The following is a 27,549-nucleotide window of genomic DNA, read 5'->3' on the forward strand; positions in this document are numbered from 1 at the left end:
GTCGGCGCTCTTCTTCGCCTGGAAGAGGTAGCAATACAGGAGCGTGTCGTTGTCGTCCCTCATCAGATACAGGAAGGTCGTGGGATCCTGGTCGGCCTGGGAGAATCGCGTCACTTGCCATATTTTGTGCGAAAATTGCAGCTCGAAGTCGGGATTGTAGGCCTGCAGGATTCCGTCTTCGATTCCCAGACTCAGCTGAAACAGAAAATGGAGTCTCACACTCAACTGAAGAAGAAATTGAGCTCTCAGACTCAATTGAAACCGAAAGTGCACTCTTTGCTGAACTTTGTGCTTAGTCCGGACCATGTGCGGAGGATCGGGCCGCAGAACACGGCCGAGGTGGAGAAGCTGAAGCTCAAGAATACGGAGTATTTGTTCGGGGTCATGCCGGTGGCGAGGCTTTTGTGAGTTAGAACAGTTTTTTTTCATTATTTTAAGCAATAACTGTCAATCACACGTCATTGAAAAGGATAGTAAGTAAATTAAACATAACTAGGAAAATTCTCTATAAAAAGGAAAAAACACTTTTCTTATTCTATTTCCGCGCTTTGTTTTCGAACAAAAAATTGCAATCCCAAAAACAAATTTATAATTCATTATTATTTTTCTATTAGACTAGATTTATTTTACATTTTCCTCAGAAATTATTCCATTCTGGGGGCATTCAACTTTTATTTTTGTTTTGGTTCGTCTTTCTGCATTTTGTCGTAGTTTGACAAACGATCTGTCTATTTTTGTATGTTGTATCTTGTGACGGATTTTTCCTATTTTTTCCTGGATATTCTACATCTATATACAATATCAGTTATTTCCCTTCTTTCTAAGTTCTGGATCTGTTTGTGGTTTTTCTCGACTCTTTCTTCCACCTTTGTCACATTACTTTTCTTCTTTAGATATTTTCCGTGGTGTTCATCAAAACTTTTAGTTTCGTCTATGTTCTATTCGTGTTTTTTAGTTTGGTGCTTTTTTTATCATTGTGTTCCTTTTTTTGATCTTGCTTCTTGGATTCTGATGTCTTCCTATACTTTGTCGTAGTTTGACAAAAGTTGTTTCTATTTTTTAGACTCTATTTCATTCTTCTTGTTTTCTTCTGTCTATGATTCGTCACATATCCGTTGGTTTGAATTTATCCTTGTACCTTGTGACGGATTTTTCCTATTGTTTCTTGGTATTCTACATCTATCTCCAAAATCAGTTATTTCTCTTCCTTCTAAGTTCTGGTTCTGTTAGTGGTTTTTCTCGACTCTTTCTTCCACCTTTGTCACTTTGCTTTTCTAGTTTAGATACTTTCTGTGGTGTTCATCAAAACTTTTAGTTTCGTCTATGTTCTATTCGTGTCTTTTAGTGTGGTGCTTTTTTTATCATTGTGTTCCTTTTTTTGTTCATCCTTCTTTGATTCTGATGTCTTCCTATACTTTGTCGTAGTTTGAGAAAAGTTATTTCTATTTTTTAGAATCTACCTCATTCTTCTTGTTTTCTTCTGCCTATGATTCGTCACATATCCCTTGGTTTGAATTTATCCTTGTATTTTGTGACGGATTTTTCCTATTGTTTCTTGGTATTCTACATCTATCTCCAAAATCAGTTATTTCTCTTCCTTCTAAGTTCTGGATCTGTTAATGGTTTTTCTCGACTCTTTATTCCACCTTTGTCACATTATTTTTCTTCTTTAGATATTTTCTGTGGTGTTGATCAAAACTTTTAGTTTCGTCTATGTTTTATTCGTGTTTTTTAGTTTGGTGCTTTTTTTATCATTTTGTTCCTTTTTTTTTTCTTGCTTCTTTGATTCTGATGTCTTCCTATACTTTGTCGTAGTTTGACAAAAGTTATTTCTATTTTTTAGACTCTATTTCATTCTTCTTGTTTTCTTCTGCCTAGGATTCGTCACATATCCCTCGGTTTGAATTTATCCTTGTATTTTGTGACGGATTTTTCCTATTGTTTCTTGGTATTCTACATCTATCTCCAAAATCAGTTATTTCTCTTCCTTCTAAGTTCTGGATCTGTTAGTGGTTTTTCTCGACTCTTTCTTCCACCTTTGTCACATTACTTTTCTTCTTTAGATATTTTCTGTGGTGTTCATCAAAACTTTTAGTTTCGTCTATATTCTATTCCTGTTTTTTAGTTTGGTGCTTTTTTTATCATTGTGTTCCTTTTTTTGTCCTTGCTTCTTTGATTCTGATGTCTTCCTATACTTTGTCGTGGTTTGACAAGAGTTATTTCTATTTTTTAGACTCTATTTCATTGTTCTTGTTTTCTTCGACATATGATTCGTCACATATCCGTTGGTTTGAATTTATCCTTGTATCTTGTGACGGATTTTTCCTATTGTTTCTTGGTATTCTACATCTATCTCCAAAATCAGTTATTTCTCTTCCTTCTAAGTTCTGGATCTGTTAGTGGTTTTTCTCGACTCTTTCTTCCACCTTTGTCACATTACTTTTCTTCTTTAGATATTTTCTGTGGTGTTCATCAAAACTTTTAGTTTCGTCTATATTCTATTCCTGTTTTTTAGTTTGGTGCTTTTTTTATCATTTTGTTCCTTTTTTTGTTCTTGCTTCTTTGATTCTGATGTCTTCCTATACTTTGTCGTAGTTTGACAAAAGTTGTTTCTATTTTTTAGACTCTATTTCATTCTTCTTGTTTTCTTCTGTCTATGATTCGTCACATATCCGTTGGTTTGAATTTATCCTTGTACCTTGTGACGGATTTTTCCTATTGTTTCTTGGTATTCTACATCTATCTCTAAAATCAGTTATTTCTTTTCCTTCTAAGTTCTGGTTCTGTTAGTGGTTTTTCTCGACTCTTTCTTCCACCTTTGTCACATTACTTTTCTTCTTTAGATATTTTCTGTGGTGTTGATCAAAACTTTTAGTTTCGTCTATGTTTTATTCGTGTTTTTTAGTTTGGTGCTTTTTTTATCATTTTGTTCCTTTTTTTGTTCTTGCTTCTTTGATTCTGATGTCTTCCTATACTTTGTCGTAGTTTGACAAAAGTTATTTCTATTTTTTAAACTCTATTTTATTCTTCTTGTTTTCTTCTGTCTATGATTCGTCACATATCCGTTGGTTTGAATTTATCCTTGTACCTTGTGACGGATTTTTCCTATTGTTTCTTGGTATTCTACATCTATCTCTAAAATCAGTTATTTCTCTTCCTTCTAAGTTCTGGTTCTGTTAGTGGTTTTTCTCGACTCTTTCTTCCACCTTTGTCACATTACTTTTCTTCTTTAGATATTTTCTGTGGTGTTGATCAAAACTTTTAGTTTCGTCTATGTATTATTCGTGTTTTTTAGTTTGGTGCTTTTTTTATCATTTTGTTCCTTTTTTTGTTCTTGCTTCTTTGATTCTGATGTCTTCCTATACTTTGTCGTAGTTTGACAAAAGTTATTTCTATTTTTTAAACTCTATTTTATTCTTCTTGTTTTCTTCTGTCTATGATTCGTCACATATCCGTTGGTTTGAATTTATCCTTGTACCTTGTGACGGATTTTTCCTATTGTTTCTTGGTATTCTACATCTATCTCTAAAATCAGTTATTTCTCTTCCTTCTAAGTTCTGGTTCTGTTAGTGGTTTTTCTCGACTCTTTCTTCCACCTTTGTCACATTACTTTTCTTCTTTAGATATTTTCTGTGGTGTTGATCAAAACTTTTAGTTTCGTCTATGTATTATTCGTGTTTTTTAGTTTGGTGCTTTTTTTATCATTTTGTTCCTTTTTTTGTTCTTGCTTCTTTGATTCTGATGTCTTCCTATACTTTGTCGTAGTTTGACAAAAGTTATTTCTATTTTTTAAACTCTATTTTATTCTTCTTGTTTTCTTCTGTCTATGATTCGTCAGATATCGGTTGGTTTGAATTTTTCGTATTTTTCCTTGGTATTCTACATCTGTCTCCAAAACAAGTTATTTCTCTTCTTTCTAGGTTCTGCTTCTGTCAGTGGTTTTTTTTACTCTGTCTTCCACTTTTGTCACTCTGCTTTTCTTCCTTATTGTCTGTGGTGTTTATCAAATCTCCTAGTTTCGTCTACGTTCTATGTCTTCCTATATGTCTTCCCATACTTTGTTGTAGTTTGACAAAAGTTCTATCTATTTTTTAAACGATCTTTAATTCTTCTTGTGTTCTTCTGCCTATGATTGATTTGATTTATCTTTGTATCTTGTGACGAATGTTTCCTATTTTTCTTTGGTGTTTTATATCGATCTTCAAAATCAGTTAATTCTCTTCTTTCTAGTTTCTTCATCTGTCCGCAGGTTTTTTGACTTTTTCTTCCAATTTGTCAGTTTGCTTTTCGAGTTTATTATCTGTGGTGTTCATCAGAATTTCTTAGTTTCGTCTACATTCTTTTGTGTTTTTCAGTTTGGTGCTTCTTTTATCAATGTAATCCTTTGTTTTGTTCTTGTTTCTTTGATTTTGATGACATCCAGTGCTTGGTCATAGCTTGACAAACGTTCCGTCTATTTTTTGGATTCTGTTTAATCCATATTGTGTTTTTCTGCCTATGATTCGTTACATCTCCTCTGCTTTGAATTTATCTTTGTGTCTTGTGACGAATTTTTCGTATTTTTCCTTGGTATTCTACATCTGTCTCCAAATCAAGTTATTTCTCTTTTTTCTAGGTTCTGCTTCTGTCAGTAGTTTTTTTGATTCTGTCTTCCACTTTTGTCACTTTGCTTTTCTTCTTTATTGTCTCAGGTGTTTATCAAATCTCCTAGTTTCGTCTACGTTCTACTTGTGTTTTTTAGTTTGGTGCTGTTTTTATCATTGTGTTGCATTTTTTGTTCTAGTTTCCTTGACTTTGATGTCTTCCTAGACTTCGTAGTAGTTTGACAAAAGTTCTATCTATTTGTTAGACGACCTTTAATTCTTCTTGTGTTCTTCTGCCTATGATTGATTTGATTTATCTTTGTATCTTGTGACGAATGTTTCCTATTTTTCTTTTGTATTTTATATCCATCTTCAAAATCAGTTAATTCTCTTCTTTGTAGTTTCTTCATCTGTTCGCAGGTTTTTTGACTTTATCTTCCACTTTTGTCAGTTTGCTTTTCGACTTTATTATCTATGGTGTTCATCAGAATTTCTTAGTTTCGTCTACATTCTTTTGTGTTTTTCAGTTTGGTGCTTCTTTTATCATTGTAATCCTTTTTTTGTTCTTGTTTCTTTGATTGTGATAATCTCCTGTGCTTGGTCATAGTTTGACAAACGTTCCATCTGTTTTTTGGATTCTGTTTAATCTATATTGTGTTTTTCTGCCTATGATTCGTTACATATCCTCTGCTTTGAATTTATCTTTGTGTCTTGTGACGAATTTTTCGTATTTTTCCTTGGTATTCTACATCTGTCTCCAAATCAAGTTATTTTTCTTCTTTCTAGGTTCTGCTTCGGTCAGTAGTTTTTTTGATTCTGTCTTCCACTTTTGTCACTTTGCTTTTCTTCCTTATTGTCTGTGGTGTTTATCAAATCTCCTAGTTTCGTCTACGTTCTACTTGTGTTTTTTAGTTTGGTGCTGTTTTTATCATTATGTTGCTTTTTTTGTTCTAGTTTCCTTGACTTTGATGTCTTCCTATACTTTGTTGTAGTTTGACAAAAGTTCTATCTATTTGTTAGACGATCTTGAATTCTTCTTGTGTTCTTCTGTCTATGATTGATTTGATTTATCTTTGTATCTTGTGACGAATGTTTCCTATTTTTCTTTGGTGTTTTATATCGATCTTCAAAATCAGTTAATTCTCTTCTTTCTAGTTTCTTCATCTGTCCGCAGGTTTTTTCACTATTTCTTCCACTTTTGTCAGTTTGCTTTTCGACTTTATTATCTGTGGTGTTCATCAGAATTTCTTAGTTTCGTCTACATTCTTTTGTGTTTTTCAGTTTGGTGCTTCTTTTATCATTGTAATCCTTTTTTGTTCTTGTTTCTTTGATTGTGATCATTTCCTATGCTTGGTCATAGTTTGACAAACGTTCCATCTGTTTTTTGGATTCTGTTTAATCCATATTGTGTTTTTCTGCCAATGATTCGTTACATATCCCCTGCTTTGAATTTATCTTTGTGTCTTGTGACGAATTTTTCGTATTTTTCCTTGGTATTCCAGATCTGTCTCCAAAACAAGTCATTTCTCTTCTTTCTAGGTTCTGCTTCTGTCAGTAGTTTTTTTTGATTCTGTCTTCCACTTTTGTCACTTTGCTTTTCTTCCTTATTGTCTGTGGTGTTTATCAAATCTCCTAGTTTCGTCTACGTTCTACTTGTGTTTTTTAGTTTGGTGCTGTTTTTATCATTGTGTTGCTTTTTTTGTTCTACTTTCCTTGACTTTGATGTCTACCTATACTTTGTTGTAGTTTGACAAAAGTTCTATCTATTTTTTAAACGATCTTTAATTCTTCTTGTGTTCTTCTGCCTATGATTGATTTGATTTATCTTTGTATCTTGTGACGAATGTTTCCTATTTTTCTTTGGTGTTTTATATCGATCTTCAAAATCAGTTAATTCTCTGGTTTCTAGTTTCTTCATCTGTCCGCAGGTTTTTTGACTTTTTCTTCCACTTTTGTCAGTTTGCTTTTCGATTTTATTATCTGTGGTGTTCATCAGAATTTCTTAGTTTTGTCTACATTCTTTTGTGTTTTTCAGTTTGGTGCTTCTTTTATCATTGTAATCCTTTTTTTGTTCTTGTTTCTTTGATTGTGATTATTTCCTGTGCTTGGTCATAGTTTGACAAACGTTCCATCTGTTTTTTGGATCCTGTTTAATCCATATTGTGTTTTTCTGCCTATGATTCGTTACATATCCTCTGCTTTGAATTTATCTTTGTGTCTTGTAACGAATTTTTCGTATTTTTCCTTGGTATTCTAGATCTGTCTCTAAAATCAGTTATTTCTCTTCTTTCTAGGTTCTGCAACTGTCAGTAGTTTTTTTGATTCTGTCTTCCACTTTTGTCACTTTGCTTTTCTTCTTTATTGTCTGTGGTGTTTATCAAATCTCCTAGTTTCGTCTACGTTCTACTTGTGTTTTTTAGTTTGGTGCTTGTTTTTATCATTGGGTTGCATTTTTTGTTCTTGTTTCTTTGATTTTGATGTCTTCCTAGACTTCGTAGTAGTTTGACAAAAGTTCTATCTATTTGTTAGACGACCTTTAATTCTTCTTGTGTTCTTCTGCCTATGATTGATTTGATTTATCTTTGTATCGTGTGACGAATGTTTCCTATTTTTCTTTGGTGTTTTATATCTATCTTCAAAATCAGTTAATTCTCTTCTTTCTAGTTTCTTCATCTGTCAGCGGGTTTTTTCACTATTTCTTCCACTTTTGTCGGTTTGCTTTTCGGCTTTATTATCTGTGGTGTTCATCAGAATTTCTTAGTTTCGTCTACATTCTTTTGTGTTTTTCACTTTGGTGCTTCTTTTATCATTGTAATCCTTTTTTTGTTCTTGTTTCTTTGATTGTGATGATTTCCTGTGCTTGGTCATAGTTTGACAAAGTTCCATCTGTTTTTTGGATTCTGTTTAATCCATATTGTGTTTTTCTGCCTATGATTCGTTACATATCCTCTGCTTTGAATTTATCTTTGTGTCTTGTGACGAATTTTTCGTATTTTTCCTTGGTATTCCAGATCTGTCTCCAAAACAAGTTATTTCTCTTCTTTCTAGGTTCTGCTTGTCAGTAGTTTTTTTGATTCTGTCTTCCACTTTTGTCACTTTGCTTTTCTTCCTTATTGTCTGTGGTGTTTATCAAATCTCCTAGTTTCGTCTACGTTCTACTTGTGTTTTTTAGTTTGGTGCTGTTTTTATCATTGTGTTGCTTTATTTGTTCTAGTTTCCATGATTTTGATGTCTTCCTATACTTTGTTGTAGTTTGACAAAATTTCTATCTATTTGTTAGACGATCTTTAATTCTTCTTGTGTTCTTCTGCCTATGATTGACTTGATTTATCTTTGTATCGTGTGACGAATGTTTCCTATTTTTCTTTGGTGTTTTATATCTATCTTCAAAATCAGTTAATTCTCTTCTTTCTAGTTTCTTCATCTGTCAGCAGGTTTTTTCACTATTTCTTCCACTTTTGTCAGTTTGCTTTTCGACTTTATTATCTGTGGTGTTCATCAGAATTTCTTAGTTTCGTCTACATTCTTTTGTGTTTTTCAGTTTTGATATCTTCCTATATTTTGCACGTAGTTTGCCAAACATTCGATCCATTTTTAGACTCTTAAAACTCTCTAGATACTTTGTGTAACAATTTATCTATTTCCTCACCAAAGGTTTTTTAATAGATAATAATTTCGTCATTAGTTGAGAATAGTAAGAGTAATCACTAGAATGTAGAGGGGTGGGTGGGTGGGGCTATTGCTTGTTCCTTTTCTCAATTTTTCCCTTCCAGACTCCGAAGCCACCTCTCCGTCGGCATCTACAACGAGCACTCCGAGCTCGCCGGCGTCCTCTGCCTCTGCTGCTACCCCAACATCCCCGCCCTGCCCCCCTGGGACTGGGAGCACTGGCTGGCCGCCAAATACGAAATCATCGACATGCTCCCCCTCACCACCCTCTGGATCCACTACGCCGTCTGGGACCGCCGCTACACCACCCTCTTCCTCAAGCCCCTCCTCCAGTGGGTCTACCAAACCTACGAACCCCTCGAAAACGTGCTCATGGTGTGTCCCCCCGGCATCAAGCGCCTCGACTTCATCGAAGAGTACGCCACACGACAGCTCCCCGTGGGCCACCTCTTCGTCCTCAAGAGCCAGAGCCTCTACATCACCCAGAAGAACGACTTCGTGGCCCACTACGTCATCCGGCGCGCCGTGGAGGAGGACAACGACGACCTGGTGGCCATCATCCCCGAAGTGGTGGAAGAAACCTACGGCCACTACTACATCTCGGAGATTCTGAGCAACGAGGAGTCCGAGAGGCAGATCATAGTGGCGGAGCACAAGGGGTGCGCTGTGGGGGTGCTGTGTCTCAACGAGGTGGTCAATTATGACTTGCTGAACGAGGAGTTCGAGCTGGTGCCGTACAATGGGTTGAAGAAGCACAACGTGGCGGACGAGGTGGCGAAGTCGGCGGCGGGGAGTGCGACGATGTTGCCGACGCTGGAGGAGTAAGTATTCGGTGGGTTAGTTACATGGGGTTGATGGTGGGGCGGAGTGCAGTAGCACGGAGCACCTGTCGGCGATCACCCTCACGGAAGAAGTCAAAGAAGAGGAGGAGAAAGTCGAGGAAGACAATATTTCGGACGACGATTTCTCCCTGGTGAATTTGTCGTCGTCTTTGATACTCAATTTCTTGTACGAGGAAGAAGATATAAGTGAACACATGTCTCCAACTGGGAGCGCCACTAGTATAGAGAGCCACTTTAGCGCGGTGGTCCTCAATGAAGAATACGAAGATCACCTGTACAACGACAGGGGGGCTGACAATATAGAAGAAGACCGCCGACTAAGACGTAAAGGTAAAACTTGATGGTGTCACCATCCACCATAACAGCTACTAATTTATTTGAGTCTCATACATATTGGTGAAATAGTGGTGTACAACAAGGGTTAGATCTTGGACAGCTGTTATTTATAAGGTTTTTCAATGATATCTGTGGATACTTTAATTGTAAATTCTATGTTAAGATGACCTTAAGATTGTTAATGTTATTAGTTCGACTGTTTTCACCTGCACGATAACATTGACTCATTTTTCAATATTGTTCCAAAAATTGACTTACTGTCAACAGATCTAAATGTAATGTTATGTCTTTAATTAGGAAAACACAGCCAATAGTATTTCGCCACATCATAAATGGTACAATTTTGGATCGATGTGATCAATTTAAACACCTAGGTGTAGTTATAGACACTATGGTTTTTTTTATGAGGTGAAAAATCACGCAACCCAAAAAACACACTGATAGTTGATGAGCCGATTTCCTTTTTTTTCAATTTTGCACAGTATCCTGTTAAATTTTGACACGTGTTGCATGAAAATCAACAAGTTGTTTTCCTCATTCTCTATCACATTATTTTATAACCTAAAATTTTTCGTCCTTCAATGATTGAATTCGTGTATGTTGGGTTGCATAATTTTATGCCCGTTTAAAAAATTAACGATAACTAATACTAATATCATGTTTCACAGTCTTTACAAAAAATTTAAGGCGAACTTGATGGTTAAATTTAACGAACACCCAGTAGATTTATTGAAAATGTTGACAACAAAGTTCAAAATTATGATTACCAAAACTTATTTTATTTACTGTAAACTGGGACTTGCATTCTGTTTTGAGAAGTGGTAGAATTAAAGCTAAATTTCGTATAAAGTAGACACAATGACGTACAATTGTAAACACCGCCCTTCTTCTCCGGGCCAATGAAATGATTTATTAAGGTGGAGCTTTTGCAAGTGGGAGGAGCATCGGTAATTTTGCTTTTTAAATTTAAATTCTCACGTCGGTATGCTTATTTATTTAACACCAGCTTCGTACTTTCTAGATACTTTGTTTAACAATTTATCAATTTTCTCACCAACGGTTTAACAGATTTGCCAAGATTTTCATAAAATCGTAACTTGTCATTAATTAACAGTAGTAAAAGTAGTCACCAGAATGAAAAGAGGGTGAGTGGGTGGGGTTATTGTTTCCTTATAAAAGACTCTATAGGAAAAAATAAACTTAGCCCCGCCCACCCACCTGTCATCTCATTCTTTTTTATTTTATCTGAAATAAGAAATACATCTTATAGCAAAATAATATTACTTCCCATTTCCAATCTCCTGAAGAACAAATAATTGACCCCGCCCACCCACCCTGCCTCCATTTCAGTGATTGCTTTTATCCGGACCGAATGAAAGTTGGATCTTTATTTAATGAAAATCAATGTTGAATATTTTTAAATAAAGTTCAAAACGATAATCAAATAATAATCTAGGATTACACTTTTTATAAAATTTCATTTTTTTAAGTTTCAAGTTTTTTCGAAAAACGACTGCGGTCAGCGTTTACACTTACATAGTACACAAATAAATTGCGTAAGGTAGACACAATGAGATACACCGGGCCAATGAAATGATCTATTAAGGTGGAGCTTTTGCAAGTGGGAGGAGCATCAGTAATTTTGTTTTTTAAATATGACTCTCACGTCGGCTAATAATATAATAACGTTGTCATCAATTAACAATAGAAAGAGTCGTCACTAAAATGAAGAGGGGGTGGGTGGGCGGGGCTATTGCTTGCTTATGAAAGACTAAAGGAAACAATAAACTTAGCCCCGCCCACCCACCCGTTCTCTAATCGTTTTTGCATCTGAAATAAAAAATAAATCTTATAGCAAATAGTGTAACATTATGTTGGAGGTTATTTTTTCTTTTTTTTTGCAGCCTATTCTAATAGTTCCCATTCTCATTCAACAGAAGAATTTTATATTAACCCCGGCCACCCTCCCCGCCTCTATTTTAGTGATTGATTTTAACTGGTCCGAATGAAATGTGGCTCTTTTAGAAAACAGAAATAAAATCGTTAGAACGAGAACAGAGCGGGTGGGCGGGACGAGTACCTGCTAAGACAAGACTGATTTGGTAAATGACATACTTTCTAAGAAAATAAAGGGTGGGTGGGCGGGGCTAGTATTTGCTAAGATCAAACTGTGGCAAATGACATAGCCGCTAAGAAAATAGAGGACGGGTGGGCGGGGCTACTGCCTGCTAAGAAAAGACTAAGAGAAAATAAAGATTTAATGAAAACCAATGTTAAAATTCTGAAAATAAAGTTCAAAACGATGTTTTCCCAAAACTTATTTCATTTACCCTAAAATGGGAATTGAATTAATTCTGTTTTGAGAAGCGGTAGAATCTCAGATTTAAAACAAAGTCAAAAGTGACCCCGCCCACTCACCGCTACTCCCTTTTGATCAGTGATTTTATTGGCAAATAACAATCTAGGACTACAATTTTTTTTTAATTTGATTTTTACTAAATTTTTCTTTTTTTCGAAACACGACTTTGTCGTCAGCGTTTACACTAACATAGTAAACAAATAAATTGTGTGTATAGTATGCAATAGAGATCCAATTGTAAACGCCGCCCTCTTTTCTGGGCCAATGAAATGATCTATTAAGGTGGAGCTTTTGTAAGTGGGAGGAGTAATTTTGTTTTTTAAATACCTGTGACTCTCACGTCGGCTAATAATATAATAACGTTGTCATCAATTAACGATAGAAAGAGTCGTCACTAAAATGAAGAGGGGGTGGGTGGGCGGGGCTATTGCTTGCTTATGGAAGACCAAAGGAAAAAGTCAAGCTTAGCCCAGCCCACCCACCCGTTCTCTAACCGTTTTTGCATCTGAAATAAGAAATAAATCTTATAGCAAACAGTATAACAAAAAAAATACGATTGGAGGTTACTTTTTCCTTTTCTTTTTGCGGCCTACGTTCTATTAGCTTCCATTTTCACTCAACAGAAGAACATTATATTAACCCCGCCCACCCACCCCACCTCGATTTTAGTGATTTATTTTATCTACTACGAATGAAGGGTGGATCTTATACTGAATAGAAATAAAATCGTTAGAATGAAAACAGAGCGGGTGGGAGGGCTAGTACCTGCTAAGACAAGACTGATTTGGTAAATGACATACACTCTAAGAAAATAAAGGGCGGGTGGGCGGGGCTAGTACTTGCTAGGAGAAGACTAAAAGAAATGAAGATTTAATGAAAATCAATGTTAAAATTTTGAAAATAAAGTTCAAAACGATGTTTCCCAGAACCTATTTCATTTATCATTATTTATTTAAGGTGGAGCTTTTGCAAGTGGGAGGAGCATCGGTAATTTCGTTTTTTAAATATGACTCTCACGTCGGTATGCTTATTTAACACCAGCTTAATACTTTGTAGATATTTTGTTTAACAATTTTTTTATTCTCTCACCAACGGTTCAACAGATTTGCTTAAGATTCTAATAATATAATAACGTTGTCATCAATTAACGATAGAAAGAGTCGTCACTAAAATGAAGAGGGGGTGGGTGGGCGGGACTATTGCTTTCTTATGAAAGACTAAAGACACAAGTTAAACTTAGCCCCGCCCACCTACCCGTTCTCTAATCGTTTCTTCATTTGAAATAAGAAATAAATCTTAAACCAAATAGTGTGACAAAAAAATTACGATTGGAGGTTATTTTTTTTTCTTTTTTTGCGCCCTACGTTCTATTAGTTCCCACTCTCACTCAACACAAGAACATATAATAAACCCCGCCTCTATTTTAGTGATTGATTTTAACCGGTCTGAATGAAATGTGGCGCCTTTAGAAAACAGAAATAAAAACGTTAGAATGAGAACAAGGCGGGTGGGCGGGGCTAGTATTTGCTAAGAGCAAACTGTGGCAAATGACATAGCCGCTAAGAAAATAGGGGGCGGGTGGGCGGGGTTACTACTTGCTTAGAAAAGACTAAAAGAAAATAAAGATTTAATGACAACCAATGTTAAAATTCTGAAAATAAAGTTCAAAACGATGTCTCCAAAAACTTATTTTATTTACCGTAGAATGGGAATTGAATTCTGTTTTGAGAACCGATAAAATCTCAGATTTAAAACAAAGTCAAAAGTGACCCCGCCCACTCACCGCTATTCCCTTTTGATCAGTGATTTTATTGGCTTTGAGACAAAAGTTGAATTTTATTGACAAATAACAATCTAGAATTACTTTTTTTTTAACTTGATTTTCACCAAATTTTTCTTTTTTTGGAAACACGACTTTGTTGTCAGCGTTTACACTAAAATAATAAACAAATAAATTGTGTACAGTAGGCAATAGAGATCCAATTGCAAACGCCGCCCTCTTTTCGGGCCAATGAAATCATCTATTAAGGTGGAGCTTTTGCAAGTGGGAGGAGTAATTTTGTTTTTTAAATATGACTCTCACGTCGGTTAATAATATAATAACGTTGTCTCAATTAACAATAGAAAGAATCGTCACTAAAATGAAGAGGGGGTGGGTGGGCGGGGCTATTGCTTGCTTATGAAAGACTAAAGAAAAAAGTTAAACTTAGCCCCGCCCACCCACCCGTTCTCTAATCGTTTTTACATCTGAAATAAGAAATAAATCTTATAGCAAACAGTGTAACAAAAAAATTACAATTGGAGGTTATTTTTTCCTTTTTTTTGCAGCCTACGTTCTATTAGTTCCCATTCTCACTCAACAGAAGAACATAACTAACCCCGCCCACCCACCCCGCTTCTATTTTGGTGATTTATTTTGACTCGTCCGAATGAAATGTGGCTCTTTTAGAAAACACAAATAAAATCGTAGGAATGAGAACAAAGCGGGTGGGAGGAGCTAGTACTTGCTAAGGCAAGACTGATTTGGTAAATGACATACTTTCTAAGAAAATAAAGGGTGGGCGGGCGGGGCTAGTATTTGCTAAGATCAAACTGTGGCAAATGACATAGCCGCAAAGAAAATAGAGGGTGGGTGGGCGGGGCTACTACTTGCTAAGAAAAGACTAAAAGAAAATAAAGATTTAATGAAAACCAATGTTAAAATTCTGAAAATAAAGTTCAAAACAATATTTCCCAAAAACTTATTTTATTTACCGTAAAATGGGAATTGAATTCTGTTTTGAAAACTGGTAGAATCTCAGATTTAAAACAAAGTCAAAAGTGATCCCGCCCACTCACCGCTGTTCCCTTTTGATCAGTGATTTTATTGGCTTTGAGACAAAAGTTGAATTTTGTTGACAAATAACAATCTAGGATTACATTTTTTTTTAATTTGATTTTTACTAAATTTTTCTTCTTTTCGAAACACGATAGAGATCCAATTGTAAACGCCGCCCTCTTTTCCGGGCCAATGAAATGATCTATTAAGGTGGAGCTTTTGCAAGTGGGAGGAGTAATTTAGTTTTTTAAATATGACTCTCACGTCGGCTAATAATATAATAACGTTGTCATCAATTAACAATAGAAAGAGTCGTCACTAAAATGAAGAGGGGGTGGGTGGGCGGGGCTATTGCTTGCTTCTGAAAAACTAAAAGAAAAATTAAATTTAGCCCCGCCCACCCACCCGTTCTCTAATCGTTTCTTCATTTGAAATAAGAAATAAATCTTAAACCAAATAGTGTAACAAAAAAATTACGATTGGAGGTTATTTTTTCCTTTTTTTGCAGCCTACGTTCTATTAGTTCCAATTCTTACTCAACAGAAGAACATTATATTAACCCCGCCCACCCACCCCGCCTCTATTTTAGTGATTTATTTTATCTACTACGAATGAAGGGAGGATCTTATACTGAACAGAAATAAAATCGTTACAGTGAGAACGGCGCGGGTGGGCGGGGCTAGTACCTGCTAAGACGAGACTGATTTGGTAGATGACATACATTCTAAAAAAATAAAGGGTGGGTGGGCGGGGCTAGTACTTGGTAAGATAAATCGAATTTTGGCAAATGACTTACATTATGTATTCTCACGACATTTCAACCTGGGCCCATAACCTGTTCTCTTATAATGAATATTTTTCTTCAACAGAAAGCAGGCAAGATAACATGCTCGTGCCCACCTTCTACGGAGAGCCCGACGCCTTCGCCATGGAAATTTGCACGGCGATCCCCGAGCACGAGAACGCCCTCTACTTGCTGTTCGAAGCGGCTTTCGAGTGCTTCCCCGATCGCAGCTACATCGTGACTTCGTCGCCCACCGAGTCCACGGTCTGCTACTTGACGCGCCACTTCGCCAGGGTCGTACCCAGGCACAACTCCGTCTTCAACCACGAACTCTACGTCTTGCACAAGAACGCCGTGTTGGGGCGACTGTGGGCGCGGGTGGCCCAAGTCGAAGATAAAGAGATCATTTCGAGTTTGGTCAGAACGCTGGTGAAGCCGTCTATTATCGACGACATGTTCCGGGAGGCGGTGGATGTTCCTCATGGTCCTTTGAAGGGTTTTACTTTCATGTGCGAGAAACAGGTGATTGGGTGTGCGATTGTGAGTGAGGAGAGCGACCATGAGTATCTGCAGTTGTATTATAATCTGGATGATTGGATGAATACTGGGGAGACGAAGTTTGGGGCAGTGGGGCACGTGGAGCAGTTCCTCGTTTCGCCGATTTTTCAAAGACATATCAAGTTTTTTCTGCGGGAGGTTCATCGGCTGAGTAATTTTGACGATCTGATGTATCGGTTGAAGAGTTTCGATTTCATGTACACCCACAGGTCCATGCCCATTAGTAACGCTATTAATAACATGCTCCCGATTTTGCCCAACGCGATTCCGGAGTATAGTAAGCAGATCACTGAGGAGTACCATCTTCCGGCGGCTTTGAACAAGTACCACCAGCCGTTCGGGCTCTACTTATCCACCAACCGGATCACGAGCATGGTCCGGGTTGAAATTAACTACAGGCTTGTGGTAGTGGGAGCTGGGTCCACCACAATTTCGTTCCTGGAGTCGCTAATCTTCGGCACTAACCCCAACTACATGGTGGTTTTTCCGAACATCACGGTGGTGAGTCCCCACGGGATCGCCTACCATAAACAACCCAGTCCGATTCGGGAGATGGTGTTCGTGGGTGATGGGCACCTGGATCGTCGCTACATGGACTCCATTTGCTTGAGGACCTACGTCCACGTGGTCACTGGGGTCATGACGATGATTGACCGCAAGGAGAAGTTCATTTCGTTGAACGACGACACGCACTTGCCCTACGACTACTTGTTTTTGATGTGTGGGGAGCAGTTCCAGAAGCCCCCGATCAAGAAGAAGGAAATTGTCAAGAAAAGGGTGGATTTTCCGCAGAATGTCTTCATTATTAACACGGAAGCGGACGCTGGGAATGCCTTCAATGCGTTGAAGAATCTGACGGCGAACCAGAAGCAAGGTAACATGGTGGTGTTCGGGCACTACTTGGAAGCTTGTTGTTGTCTGGCGGCCCTTTTGGAGTTCGGTGTCCCGGGAAACAATCTGGTCTACATCGACCCGAGTCCTGACCATATCGTCAAGATGGACCGCCACGACCACTTGACCACCTATTTTAACAACAGTGCCGTGGAAACAGCGGTTTTGGACGAAATTCTCTACCAAGGAGTGACGATCTATCAAGACTACAATTTCGTGGAGTGGCACTTGGACTCCACGAGGAACTTCATCACCTCGGCCAAGTTCGAGAGCAAGTATAAGTTCGTGGAGATCGAGTTGTCGGCGCTTTTTATCTACCACTCGAAGGGGGTGAGTGCGCGGACGTTCCAAGCCATGGCCAGAAGTGGCCTGGTCTTCAATGGTAACCCAAATCTAGAAATCTAGCAAACGTTTCTGGGTGACTTTCTCCCTCTCTTTTTAGGACGCCTGGTCATCGACAAGAACTGCCAGACCAACGACCAGTTCATCTACGGCGCCGGACCTCTGACCATGTACTCGAAGAAGTACCACGCTGAACACTTGATGCACAAGTACTATAATGCTCAAGAGATAGGGTACAATCTAGGGACCGAAATCCGGAAGAAGCTGATCCCGAAGGAGTACTGGGACCCTCCTGCTCGACCCCCTAGGTTTCGCAAACCCGTGGTCCAATACTGCCACTTCCCCGGGAAGCTTCACTACCTGCACGTGTCTAAACCGGGACCTCCGGTCCCTCTGGAAGTCGCTACCATCAAATCTAACTACGTACGTGAATTTCAATCTAGTTTTCGGTCTGTTTTTTGAACACTTTATCATGAAGTATTTCTCACGGTGTTAAAAACTGATTTTTATTAACTAAATTTCGTCTGTTATTTATTTTTTTCACAATTTTTGGAATTTGCAGTTTCACGACTTTCCAATTTTTGATTTTTCAATTTTTAATTGGCAATTTTTCATTCGATTTCTCGATTTTTCAACTTTAAAATTTTTGAATTTTTGTTTCTTCAATTTTGATTTGCAACTTTTTTAGTTTTCATTTTAAACATGCCACAATAATAAGAATTTAAAAAAATGTTTACTTTTCCAATTTTACGAATTAGTATTTTTACATTTTTCGATCTTAAATTTTTCAATTTTTCGATTCTTCAATTTTTTATTTTTTCAAATTTTCGATTTGCAATTTTCCGTTTCGTTTTTTATTTTCTTTATTTTCACACTTGTTCAAGTTTTCGATGTTTAGATTTTATAATTTTTTGTTTTGTCAATTTTTGTTTCTTCGGTTTTTTGATTTACAATTTTTCAATTTTTCATTTTCGTTGTTTTTTTACGATGTGCAACTCTCATTTTTAAATTTTTTTAGTTTTTCGATTTTCCAAATTTTGGATGTTTCAATTTTTCGTGACTTCAATTTATCGGTTTTCAAACTTTCTGATTGTATCATTTTTCTTTTTTCACTGTGAAATTTTTCACTTTTTCAGTTTTACGATTTTAGTGTCTTTTGTGGATCTTTAATTTTTCAATTTTTCAATTTTTCTTCAAATTTTCGATTTGCAATTTTTCGTTTTGGTTTTTTGTTTTATTTATTTTTACAGTTCTTCAAAGTTTCGATGTTTTGATTTTATAATTTTGTGTTTTTTCAATTTCAATTTTTTCAGTTTTTTGTTTCTTCGATTTTTTGACTTAAAATTTTCCAAATTTTTCATTTTTTTTGTTCCTTCTGCGATATGCATTTCTTTCATTTTTTAATTTTTTCAGTTTTTCGATTTTCCAATTTTAGAATGGTTAAATTTTTGGAATTTGCAATTTCACGAGTTTTCAATTTTTAATTTTTCGATTTTCCAGTTTTTCACATCTTCAAATTTTCAGAATTTGGAATTTTACGATTTTTGAGTTTTCAATTTTTCAGTTTCCTGATTTTATAATTTTTTTTTTTTCAAGATGAAATTCAATTTTTCGATTTTTCAATTTTTGATTTGCAATTTTTCAGTTTTTCGAATTTTCCGATTTTTCAAATTTTAATTTTTTTAATTTTTGGTTTCTTCAATTTTTGATTTGCAGTTTTTTTAGTTTAAAATTTTTTTCACTTTTTCAGTTTTACGATTTTAGTGTTTTTACTTTTGTCGAGCTTTAATTTTTCAATTTTTCATTTCTTCAAATTTTCGATTTGCAATTTTTCGTTTTGGTTTTTTATTTTATTTATTTATAGTTTTTCAAAGTTTCGATGTTTTGATTTTATAATTTTGTGTTTTTTCAATTTCAATTTTTCAATTTTTTGTGTCTTCGAATTTTGACTTAAAATTTTTCAATTTTTCATTTTCTTTGTTCCTTCTACGAAATGCATCTCTTTCATTTTTAATTTTTTCAGTTTTTCGATTTTCCAACTTTTGGATGTTTCAATTCTTCAGTTTTCATTTCTTCAAATTTTCCATTTGCAATTTTTGATTTTCTTTATTTTTAGTTTTTCAATTTTTCGGTGTTCTGACTTTATAATTTTTTATTATTTTCAATTTAAATTTTACAGTTTTTCGTTTCTTCAATTTTCTGATTTGCCATTTTTCAATTTTTTATGTTCTTGTTTCTTCAATTTTACGAAATGCAACTCGTCGAGTTTTCATTTTTAAATTCTTTAGTTTTTCGATTTTCCAAATTTTGGATGTTTCAATTTTTCGATTTTTCAATTTTTCGTGTCTTCAATTTATCGGTTTTCAAACTTCCTGATTGTATCATTTTCTTTTTTCACTGTAAAACTTTTGATTTTTTGGATTTTTCAATTTTTCGGTTTTAAATTTTTTTAGTTTTCATTTTAAATATCATAATACTAAGAATTTAAAAACTATTTCACTTTTTCAAATTTACGATTTTAGTATTTTAACAATTTTCCAATTTTTCGATTTTCCAGTTTGTCATTTCTTCAAATTTTCGGAATTTGCAATTTCACGATTTTTGAGTTTTCAATTTTTCAATTTCCTGATTTTATAATTTTTCTTTTTTCACTGTGAAATCAATTTTTGGATTTTTCAATTTTTAATTTGCAATTTTTCAGTTTTTCGAATTTTCCTATTTTTCAAATTTTAATTTTTTTAATTTTTCGTTTCTTGAATTTTTGATTTGCAGTTTTTTTAGTTTAAAAAATTTTTCATTTTTCAGTTTTACGATTTAGTGTTTTTACTTTTGTCGATCTTTAATTTTTCAGTTTTTCATTTCTTTAAATTTTCGTTTTGGTTTTTTATTTTATTTTATTTTATTTAATTTCTCAAAGTTTCGTTGTTTTGATTTTATAATTTTGTGTTTCTTCAATTTCAATTTTTCAATTTTTTGTTTCTTCGATCTTTTGACTTAAAATTTTTCAATTTTTCATTTTCTTTGTTCCTTCTACGATATGCATCTCTTTCATTTTTTAATTTTTTCAGTTTTTCGATTTTCAAACTTTGGGATGTTTCAATTTTTGGAATTTGCAGTTTCACGAGTTTTCAGTTTTTAATTTTTCAATTCTTCAGTTTTTCATTTCTTAAAATTTTCGATTTGCAATTTTTCGTGTCTTCAATTTCTAATTTGCTGATTTTTGAATTTTTCCTTTTTCACTGTGAAATTTTTCAAATATTTCAAAATTTTAAATCTTTTAATTTTCCGTTTCTTGGATTTTAGATTTGCATATTTTTTTTAAATATGTAATAAGGTTTTAAAAATTTCTTCACTTTTTCAATTTTACGATTTCAGTATTTTTACTTTTTTTGAGTTCTAATTTTTCAATTTTTCGTTTCGGTTTTTTATTTTCTTTATTTTAACAGTTTTTCAAATTTTCATTGTTCCGATTTTATAATTTCTTGTTTATTTGATTTATTAAATTTTACAATTTTCCGATTTGGCATTTTTCAGTTTTTTATTTTTTGTTTCTTCAATTTTACGAAATGCAAGTCTGAGTTTTGATTTTTAAATTCGTCAGTCTTTCGATTTTACAACTTTTGGTTGTTTCAATTTTTCGGTATTTTAATTTTCTCATTTGTGTAATTTTCCTTTTTTTCACTGTGGAATTTTTGGATTTTTCAATTTTTCAATTTGTAATTTTTCGGTTTTTAAATTTCGATGTTTCAACGTTTAAATTTTTTGTTTTTTTCACTTTTTCGATTTTCTGATTTTTTTAATTTTTCCATTTTTCAATTATTTAAAACTTTTTCATTTATTCCTCTTTTCAATTTCTCAATTTTTAATTTTTCAATTTTTTGTTTCCGTTTTTTATTTTCTTTATTTTTACATTTTTTTCGATTTTTCGGTGTTCCTATTTTTTAATTTTTTGCTTAATTTTTTTCAATTATCGTTTCCTCAATTTTTCAATTTGCAATTTTAAAAATGTTTCAGTTTATCGATTTTCAATCTTCTGATTTTATCATTTTTCTTTTTTTCAATGTGAAATTTTTCAATTTTTGGATTTTTCAATTTTAAGATATTTTCGTGTTTTACTTTTTTCAACTGCAGATTTTTCAGTTTCATGACTTTCCAGTTTCTCGTTTCTTCCAATTTTGAATTTTTCCATTTTTCAATTATTGGCTTTTAAAACTTTTTCATTTATTCCTATTTTCAATTTCTCAATTTTTAATTTTTCAATTTTTCGATTTTTAATTTTTCAATTTTTCGATTTTTAATTTTCCAATTTTTTAACTTTTCGAAAAAAAATAATACAAAAATTACAAAAATTGTAAAATTGAAAAATCAAAAATGGAAAAACGAAAAAGCATAAAATGACAACTCTGAAAAATCCAAAAATTGGAAATCAAGAGTTTTAAAAATTTAAGAAACGAAAACTGAACAATCTAGAGATTAAAAAATTTAATTAAATAAATCGAAAATGGCGTAATTGGAAGTACAAAAATTGCAAATTGAAAAATCATCGAATTGAAAAATTGAAGCTTGAAAATTCGAAAAACTGAATAAAGAAAATCTAATGAAACCGAAAGGAACTTTGAAGAGATAAAGGAAATGAAAAACTGTGACATAAAATCCGGAAAATGAAAAATAAAAATCAAGTTGAAAAACTGAAACGAAATATTGAAAAATCGAAAATCAAAAAATGCAAAAATATAAAACGGAGACTTTGAAAAATCCAAAAATTGGAATCAACAGTTTGAACAATTTAAGAAACGAAAACTGAAAAATCTAAAGATTAATACTTAAAAATTGGAAAATTGGAAAATCATGGAATTGAAAAATCGGAGATTGAAAATTCGAAAAATTGAATAAAGGAAATCTAATAAAACCGAAAGGAACATTGAAAAGATAAAGGAAATGAAAAACTGTGACATAAAATCCGGAAAATGAAAAATAAAAATCAAGTTGAAAAATTGAAAAATCGAAAATCAAAAAACGAAAAACTATAAAACGAAAACTTTGAAAAATCCAAAAACTGGAATCAAGAGTTTGAAAAATTTAAGAAACAAAAACTGAAAAATCTAAAGATTAAAACTTAAAAATTGTAAAATTGGAAAATCATGGAATTGAAAAATCGAAGATTGAAAATTCGAAAAATTGAATAAAGAAAATCTAATACAACCGAAAGGAACATTGAAAAGATAAAGGAAATGAAAAACTGTGTCATAAAATCCAGAAAATGAAAAATAAAAATCAGGTTGAAAAGTTAAGGAAACGAAAAACTGAAAAATCGAAAATCAAAAAACGAAAAAATATAAAACGAAAACTTTGAAAAATCCAAAAACTGGAATCAAGAGTTTGAAAAGTTTAAAAAACGAAAACTGAAAAATCTAAAGATTAAAACTTAAAAATTGGAAAATTGGAAAATCATGGAATTGAAAAATCGAAGATCGAAAATTCGAAAAATCGAATAAAGAAAATATAATAAAACCGAAAGGAACATTGAAAAGATAGAGGAAATGAAAAACTGTGACAAAACCGGAAAATGAAAAATAAAAATTAGGTTGAAAAATTGAGGAAACGAAAAACTGAAAAATCGAAAATCAAAAAACGAAAAAATATAAAATGAAAACTTTGAAAAATCCAGAAACTGGAATCAAGAGTTTGAAAAATTTAAGAAACGAATACTGAAAAATCTAAAGATTAAAACTTAAAAATTGTAAAATTGGAAAATCATGGAATTGAAAAATCGAAGATCGAAAATTCGAAAAATTGAATAAAGGAAATCTAATTAAACCGAAAGGAACATTGAAAAGATAAAGGAAATGAAAAACTGTGTCATAAAATCCGGAAAATGAAAAATGAAAATCAATTTGAAAAATTGAGGAAACGAAAAATTGAAAACTCGAAAATCAAAAAACGAAAAAATATAAAACGAAAACTGTTGAAAAATCCAAAAAATGGAATCAAGAGTTTGAAAAATTTAAGAAACGAAAACTGAAAAATCTAAAGATTAAAACTTAAAAATTGGAAAATTGGAAAATCATGGAATTGAAAAATCGAAGATCGAAAATTCGAAAAATCGAATAAAGAAAATATAATAAAACCGAAAGGAACATTGAAAAGATAGAGGAAATGAAAAACTGACAAAATCCGGAAAATGAAAAATAAAAATCAGGTTGAAAAATTGAGGAAACGAAAAACTGAAAAATCGAAAATCAAAAAACGAAAAAATATAAAATGGAAACTTTGAAAAATCCAAAAACTGGAATCAAAAGTTTGAAAAATTTAAGAAACGAAAACTGAAAAATCTAAAGATTAAAACTTAAAAATTATAAAATTGGAAAATCATGGAATTGAAAAATCGAAGATCGAAAATTCGAAAAATCGAATAAAGAAAATATAATAAAACCGAAAGGAACATTGAAAAGATAAAGGAAATGAAAAACTGTGACATAAAATCCGTAAATAAAAAATAAAAATCAGGTTGAAAAATTGAGGAAACGAAAAACTGAAAAATCGAAAATCAAAAAACGAAAAAATATAAAATGAAAACTTTGAAAAATCCAAAAACTGGAATCAAGAGTTTGAAAAATTTAAGAAACGAAAACTGAAAAATCTAAAGATTAAAACTTAAAAATTGTAAAATTGGGAAATCATGGAATTGAAAAATCGAAGATTGAAAATTCGAAAAATTGAATAAAGGAAATCTAATAAAACCGAAAGGAACATTGAAAAGATAAAGGAAATGAAAAACTGTAACATAAAATCCGTAAATGAAAAATAAAGATCAGGTTGAAAAATTGAGGAAACGAAAAACTGAAAAATCGAAAATCAAAAAACGAAAAAATATAAAATGAAAACTTTGTAAAATCCAAAAACTGGAACCAAGAGTTTGAAAAATTTAAGAAACGAAAACTGAAAAATTGGAAAATTGGAAAATCATGGAATTGAAAAATCGCAGATTGAAAATTTGAAAAATTGAATAAAGGAAATATAATAAAATCGAAAGGAACGTTGAAAAGACAAAGGAAATGAAAAACTGTGCCATAAAATCCGGAAATGAAAAATAAAGATCAGGTTGAAAAATTGAGGAAACGAAAAACTGAAAAATCGAAAATCAAAAAACGAAAAAATATAAAACGAAAACTTTGAAAAATCCAAAAACTGGAACCAAGAGTTTGAAAAATTTAAGAAACGAAAACTGAAAAATCTAAAGATTAAAACTTAAAAATTGTAAAATTGGAAAATCATGGAATTGAAAAATCGAAGATCGAAAATTCGAAAAATTGAATAAAGAAAATATAATAAAATCGAAAGGAACATTGAAAAGATGAAGGAAATGAAAAACTGTGATATAAAATCCGGAAAATGAAAATTAAAAATCAAGTTGAAAAATTCAGGAAACGAAAAATTGAAAAATCAAAAAACGAAAAAATATAAAATGAAAACTTTGAAAAATCCAAAAACTGGAATCAAGAGTTTGAAAAATTTAAGAGACGAAAACTGAAAAATCTAAAGATTAAAATTAAAAATTGTAAAATTGGAAAATCATGGAATTGAAAAATCGAAGACTGAAAATTCTAAAAATTGAATAAAGCAAACTTAATAAAACCGAAAGGAACATTGAAAAGATAAAGGAAATGAAAAACTGTGACACAAAATCCGGAAAATGAAAAATGAAAATCAATTTGAAAAATTGAGGAAACGAAAAATTGAAAAATCGAAAATCAAAAACGAAAAAATATAAAATGAAAACTTTGAAAAATCCAAAAACTGGAATCAAGAGTTTGAAAAATTTAAGAAACGAAAACTGAAAAATCTAAAGATTAAAACTTAAAAATTGTAAAATTGGAAAATCATGGAGTTGAAAAATCGAAGATCGAAAATTCGAAAAATCGAATAAAGAAAATATAATAAAACCGAAAGGAACATTGAAAAGATAAAGGAAATGAAAAACTGTAACATAAAATCCGTAAATGAAAAATAAAGATCAGTTTGAAAAATTGAGGAAACGAAAAACTGAAAAATCGAAAATCAAAAAACGAAAAAATATAAAATGAAAACTTTGTAAAATCCAAAAACTGGAACCAAGAGTTTGAAAAATTTAAGAAACGAAAACTGAAAAATCTAAAGATTAAAACTTAAAAATTGGAAAATTGGAAAATCATGGAATTGAAAAATCGAAGATCGAAAATTCGAAAAAATGAATAAAGAAAATCTAATAAAACCGAAAGGAACATTGAAAAGATAAAGGAAATGAAAAACTGTCATAAAATCCGGAAAATGAAAAATAAAAATCAAGTTGAAAAATTGAGGAAACGAAAAATTGAAAAATCGAAAATCAAAAAAGAAAAAATATAAAACGAAAACTTTGAAAAATCCAAAAACTGGAATCAAGAGTTTGAGAAATTTAAGAAACGAAAACTGAAAAATCTAAAGATTAAAACTTAAAAATTGTAAAATTGGAAAATCATGGAATTGAAAAATCGAAGATTGAAAATTCGAAAAATTGAATAAAGAAAATCTAATACAACCGAAAGGAACATTGAAAAGATAAAGGAAATGAAAAACTGTGACATAAAATCCGGAAAATGAAAAATAAAAATCAAGTTGAAAAATTGAAAAATCGAAAATCAAAAAACGAAAAACTATAAAACGAAAACTTTGAAAAATCCAAAAACTGGAGTCAAGAGTTTGAAAAATTTAAGAAACAAAAACTGAAAAATCTAAAGATTAAAACTTAAAAATTGTAAAATTGGAAAATCATGGAATTGAAAAATCGAAGATCGAAAATTCGAAAAATTGAATAAAGGAAATATAATAAAACCGAAAGGAACATTGAAAAGATAAATGAAATGAAAAACTGTGACATAAAATCCGGAAAATGAAAAATAAAAATCAATTTGAAAAATTGAGGAAACGAAAAATTGAAAAATCGAAAATCAAAAAACGAAAAAGTATAAAATGACAACTTTGAAAAATCAAAAATTAGAAATCAATAGTTTGAAAAATTTAAGAAACGAAAACTGAAAAATCTAAACATTAAAACTTAAAAATTGGAAAATTGGAAAATCATGGAATTGAAAAATCGAAGATAGAAAATTTGAAAAACTGAATAAAGGAAATATAATAAAATCGAAAGGAACATTGAAAAGATAAAAGAAATGAAAAATTGTGAAATAAAATCGAGAAAATGAAAAGTTAACTAATAAAACATACAGACGACGACAGACAGACAGGCAGACAGACAAACATACTGACAGACAGACGGAAACGGGAGACCACTTTTTTTTAATAAAAGGCAGTTTTTAACACAGATATACCACGACAATACTTCAAATTGTTCAAAATTCATCCAGACTTTATGGAAATTTCCCCATTCAGTCCATATTTAGGGTCGAGTCCTGACCAGCGGCGACTGCAAAAAACTAGACCAACGCGGCTTTTTCCGCCTCCACTTGAACCAGTTCCAGTCCATCGAAACCATAACCTGCCTAAGCAAATCCGTGAGTAAACCTTGAGCCTCTCTTAACCCTGCCCAAAGCCCATTCCTTTCCGCAACCTCATCTCCCTGTGGGGCCACCACGAGGTCCTCCTCAACCACCTCTTCCTGCGCTACGACCTCAACATGATCCCCGACCTCTACGACTACTTCAACCAGCCTTGGGCGGCGGCGCTCTACCACCGGAACTTCCCCAAAGTGTGGGAGGACGTCTACGAGATTTTGGTCAACGGGGAAACCGTCGAAGGGGTGAAGCTGATCGATGAGGTTCGGAAGAGGTTGGAAGAAAACGAGTGGAAACCGGTGGGTGTTACTCTCGTTCCTTCTCATCTAGTCATCTTATACTTGTTGGTTTCTAGTTGACCAAGATGCAGGCCGACGAAATCGAAGAGATCTGCCGCGACAGCCACCTGATCCCCGTCATCGAGAAGAAAATACTGAGTTTCTTGCACAAAAGCTACATCTATTTGCCCATGTACACCCATCAGTTGTTGCTGGTGCGGTGGATTTTGCACCAGATCAAGACGAGTCCGCTGTTTGTGAAGACTATGTACGATGTTAAGAAGGAAAGGCAGCCGACTAGCATTTTTTAGAATGGTCTAGGTGGTTGTGAATAAATGTAGTAGAATTATGGTGTTTTTTATCGTTGTGAATGTTTAGCAAACTGGATTTGCGTGAAGTGCGTAGTTGTTTGGAAGAATGTGCGTTTTTTGTTGATTAAATTTTGATCAATATTCTGTTACTGGGTTTCGTAATATCACGAAACAAGGGAAAGTGGTCATTAATTGGATGGTTTTAGCGGAAAGACCTCTGGTAACCTTGACCGGTTTGGTTCGCAGTT

The 27,549-nt window shown here is 33.1% G+C and overlaps 2 protein-coding genes across 3 annotated transcripts in view; one reads left to right on the forward strand and one right to left on the reverse strand.

Moving 5' to 3' along the window:
- The window catches only part of LOC135140462 (TBC1 domain family member 1-like), a 114,235-nt gene that overhangs the window by 73,733 nt on the left and 12,953 nt on the right, over window positions 1–27,549 (reverse strand). The window contains exon 2 of the mRNA XM_064071016.1: window positions 1–195. Within this exon, the coding sequence (XP_063927086.1) occupies window positions 1–195 (195 nt within the window). The remainder of the gene's footprint in view (window positions 196–27,549) is intronic.
- On the forward strand, window positions 191–27,339 carry LOC135140461 (cilia- and flagella-associated protein 61-like). Of its 2 annotated transcripts, XM_064071013.1 has the most exons (8): window positions 191–404; window positions 8,357–9,073; window positions 9,126–9,424; window positions 15,477–17,222; window positions 17,283–17,605; window positions 26,602–26,712; window positions 26,751–27,011; window positions 27,068–27,339. In XM_064071013.1, exons 1-8 carry the CDS (start codon window positions 208–210, stop codon window positions 27,299–27,301), a joined length of 3,888 nt encoding a protein of 1,295 aa, XP_063927083.1. In that variant the 5' UTR covers window positions 191–207; the 3' UTR covers window positions 27,302–27,339. The 2 variants fall into 2 exon arrangements, with proteins under 2 accessions (XP_063927083.1, XP_063927085.1); XM_064071015.1 differs by lacking the exons at window positions 26,751–27,011; window positions 27,068–27,339 and having other exon boundaries at window positions 26,591–26,706.

This window comes from Zophobas morio, unplaced genomic scaffold (genome assembly GCF_036711695.1).
Source record: "Zophobas morio isolate AGI-343-1 ecotype UQ-CSIRO unplaced genomic scaffold, CSIRO_AGI_Zmor_V1 ptg000040l, whole genome shotgun sequence".
Taxonomy (NCBI): domain Eukaryota; kingdom Metazoa; phylum Arthropoda; class Insecta; order Coleoptera; family Tenebrionidae; genus Zophobas; species Zophobas morio.